Source organism: Daktulosphaira vitifoliae, unplaced genomic scaffold, assembly GCF_025091365.1.
Source record: "Daktulosphaira vitifoliae isolate Bord-2020 unplaced genomic scaffold, ASM2509136v1 Scaffold_122, whole genome shotgun sequence".
Classification (NCBI taxonomy): Eukaryota; Metazoa; Arthropoda; class Insecta; order Hemiptera; family Phylloxeridae; genus Daktulosphaira; species Daktulosphaira vitifoliae.
In genome coordinates this window covers 1-2958 of record NW_026099691.1, presented here as the reverse complement: position 1 = coordinate 2958, position 2958 = coordinate 1, and the positions used below count along the sequence as shown (strand labels likewise).

The 2958-nt window shown below is 31.7% G+C and overlaps 1 protein-coding gene across 1 annotated transcript; it reads right to left on the bottom strand.

Annotated features, from left to right (window-relative positions):
* Positions 1-1032: 1032 nt before the first annotated feature.
* On the bottom strand, positions 1033-2954 carry LOC126909107 (pituitary homeobox homolog Ptx1-like; the record flags this gene model as incomplete). The annotated part of the gene is made up of 2 exons (XM_050691499.1): positions 1033-2700; positions 2832-2954. Coding segments are annotated over 2 exons (603 nt in total), but the record flags the coding sequence as incomplete, so codon positions are not given.
* Positions 2955-2958: the final 4 nt, after the last annotated feature.

Sequence of the window (2958 nt, the reverse complement as noted above, 5' to 3'; positions counted from 1 at the left end):
CAATTCATGGTTTTTGTACCACGATAAAGCACCTGCATACACTTCATTGCTTATTCGTGAATTTTTGTCAAAAAACAATACTGTAACGATGTGACTTTTTTCTATTTCCAATAAAAAAGAGAACCTTAAGGTCCGTTGTTTTACAAGCGGCATTAAAAGATGACATTAAAAGCGCATCACCAAATAAACTGAAGGTTATCCCAAAGATCGAGTTTGGGAAATGTTTCGAAGATTGGAAGAAGCGTTAGCACAAGTGTATATATAATGGGTACTCTTTTTAAGGCGGCAACATTAATGTAGACGAATAAACAAATATTTTTTTCAAAAAACGAAAATTCACGTTATTTTCTGAACACAACTCGTATTTTTTCAAATATTATTAAAATATATTATATTTGATACGACTTACGTAGCAAAAATGTGGTCGACACTGGTTTTGATGGTAGAGACCCGTGGGCCGTTTATTAAATGAGCGTCGTCATATTTTACTATATATACATAGAATACTATGTAATATCAATATTACAAAGAGTAACAATAAATTTTATTTTACTTAATTTTATACTACTATTGCTTTGATAATGTGCATTGAAAATTTTTTTTAAATAACTATGTTGATATGGCATTATCCGAAGTATTAAATTTTAAAAAAATATCATGTAATAAAAATTAAATGTATTATCTATTCAAATGATATTTTTTTATTGTATATCTCTTTAAATAATATCTAAAATATTTATTATTTAAAATTTTTCAAAACTATAAAATCATGCGTAAAGCCCCTACCCAATTTTATTCTTTTATTTACTTTTGTGAACAAAAGATACGTGCAATATGGCTTCTTTAATAATATATTGAATGGTTCAATCTGCGTTTTTTATCGCCATTTGTAAACTATTTTTTTTTTTTTATTATAGTAATAGTGAAACAATAACCAATTCAACGAATCAGGAAAATATTATAATATGAATTTATTATTAAGTTGGCATAGCATTAGATCCACACCAATGTGCTGTTATGCAATAGCAATGAAAATCAATTTTCTCTAATAGCTTTAAACGGATAAAAGGAGTACGCCATAATGTCTACACAAGAAAAAAGTATTGTATGGATATTGTTTTCTTGTCAGTTACATAATATAGCGAAATTTATAACAATACCACTTTGCCTGTCTAAAATAAATTTAATACTGTTTATGTTTTAAAAATGTATGTATTTTAACACTCATGACATTACAATAAAACCTCGAACAAAAAAAAAAAAGTTAAACATTCACATAACTACATGATTATAATACAAATCAACTATACTGTCAATTTAGTACAGATTTTATTGTTTGCAAAATGTACAAAAATTACATATTAATGTTTAGTAGAAATCATGTTAAACAATATTGACAGGCACTTTCCAGTGTATTTTTTACTAATTAAAATATTAATAAACATTTCAACTGATACCAATGAAACATTTTTTTTTTATATGGATACAATGGATGGCCGAATATTTTTATTTTTTGTAATACAATTTAAGCAATATTTTTTAGTTCTGTTTGGATTTAAATTTAGCGTTTAATCGTATAATTTTCTATACATTTTACTCATAAAAATTGAAATACATTATACCCCTCAAAATTTGTATATATTTACACATCTTACGAAAAAAACATATTTTAAATCTAATTCTATGTGATAAATTTAAACTGGACTAGATGGATGATTTCCTTTATTGCCATACTTAGCAGGTATTTAAAACAAAACAATATATCGTATACACTGTACATTATATATAATCAATTATTTGATTATTTTTACTAATTATTTTCAATATCATATTTACATTGGAAAATTATGCATACATCGAAAAAAGTCTAGAGTTACCTAATTATAATTTTATTTACATTAAATGATATTATAGAAACTGAAAATTTATGAAGAAGCAGTCGCAAAGATTCACTAGGAGTTGAGAAAAATTAAAATTTGTATGTACCGTGTAGGAATTGGAAGATTAGAGCATTGCAACTGCAGTAGCCGTTTGCATTTGCATCAAATCGTGTTTAACACCACTGTCCAGCTGATGGTGATGGTGATGCTGATTGTTCATGCCTCTGTCATCTTCCTCTTCTTCTTCTTCGTCGTCTTCGTCTGCACCATCCATTTCTTCTTTGAAATCTAATAGGTCCTCGACCGTATACCGGACGCTTCCTCCGGTGCGCTCTTCACGTCAGACAGGTGTCCTTGTACCTTCACTACCAGAATTACCGCCTCCGCCACCTCCACTACCACCGCCCGCGCCGGTTCCGCCTGCTCCGTTCGTACTACCGTATTGACATGACGATGACGATGATCGATTGTTACCTCCGTTTATAGAATTGCCATTTGGTCCGCCAAGGGAGCCCGGCGACCCAACCGGTTGGTATCCCCCAAAACCAGAGGCATGCTGTTTGGCTTTGAGTCGAAGACTGGCAATGCTACTAGACATGACATTACAGGGTTCAGCAGGCCTATGATGGTACACAGAGTATGGTGCTGTAGGTGGACAATATGGAGGTCCATTTTGGGGGGCTGGAGAAGATAACATAGAGCCGGCTGCTGACGTAGCTGCATTAAAACAGTTTACCGGAGCTTGATGATGGTGATGATTTACCGAACCCAAAGGGTTCACAGACCAAGGGAATGTTTTCGATCCCAATGGACTAGGTACCTACAGAATAAAACCGAATAATATTTCTATAAAAATAAACACTACAACGTTTGATTTTTAATTAAATTTAAAATTAAAATTCCTAACAAATAAATAATTAAATATAACTAATTCGTTTAAATAAAACTCACTTTTGTCGCCCAATTGTTGTACGACGTGTATGCTGTGCTGTACAACGAGTCCGTATCAGTAAATGGCTGCATGAGGCCGTTGAATTGCGTACCGAACCCGTTTTTAAAATCAACAGCTGCAGCTGCT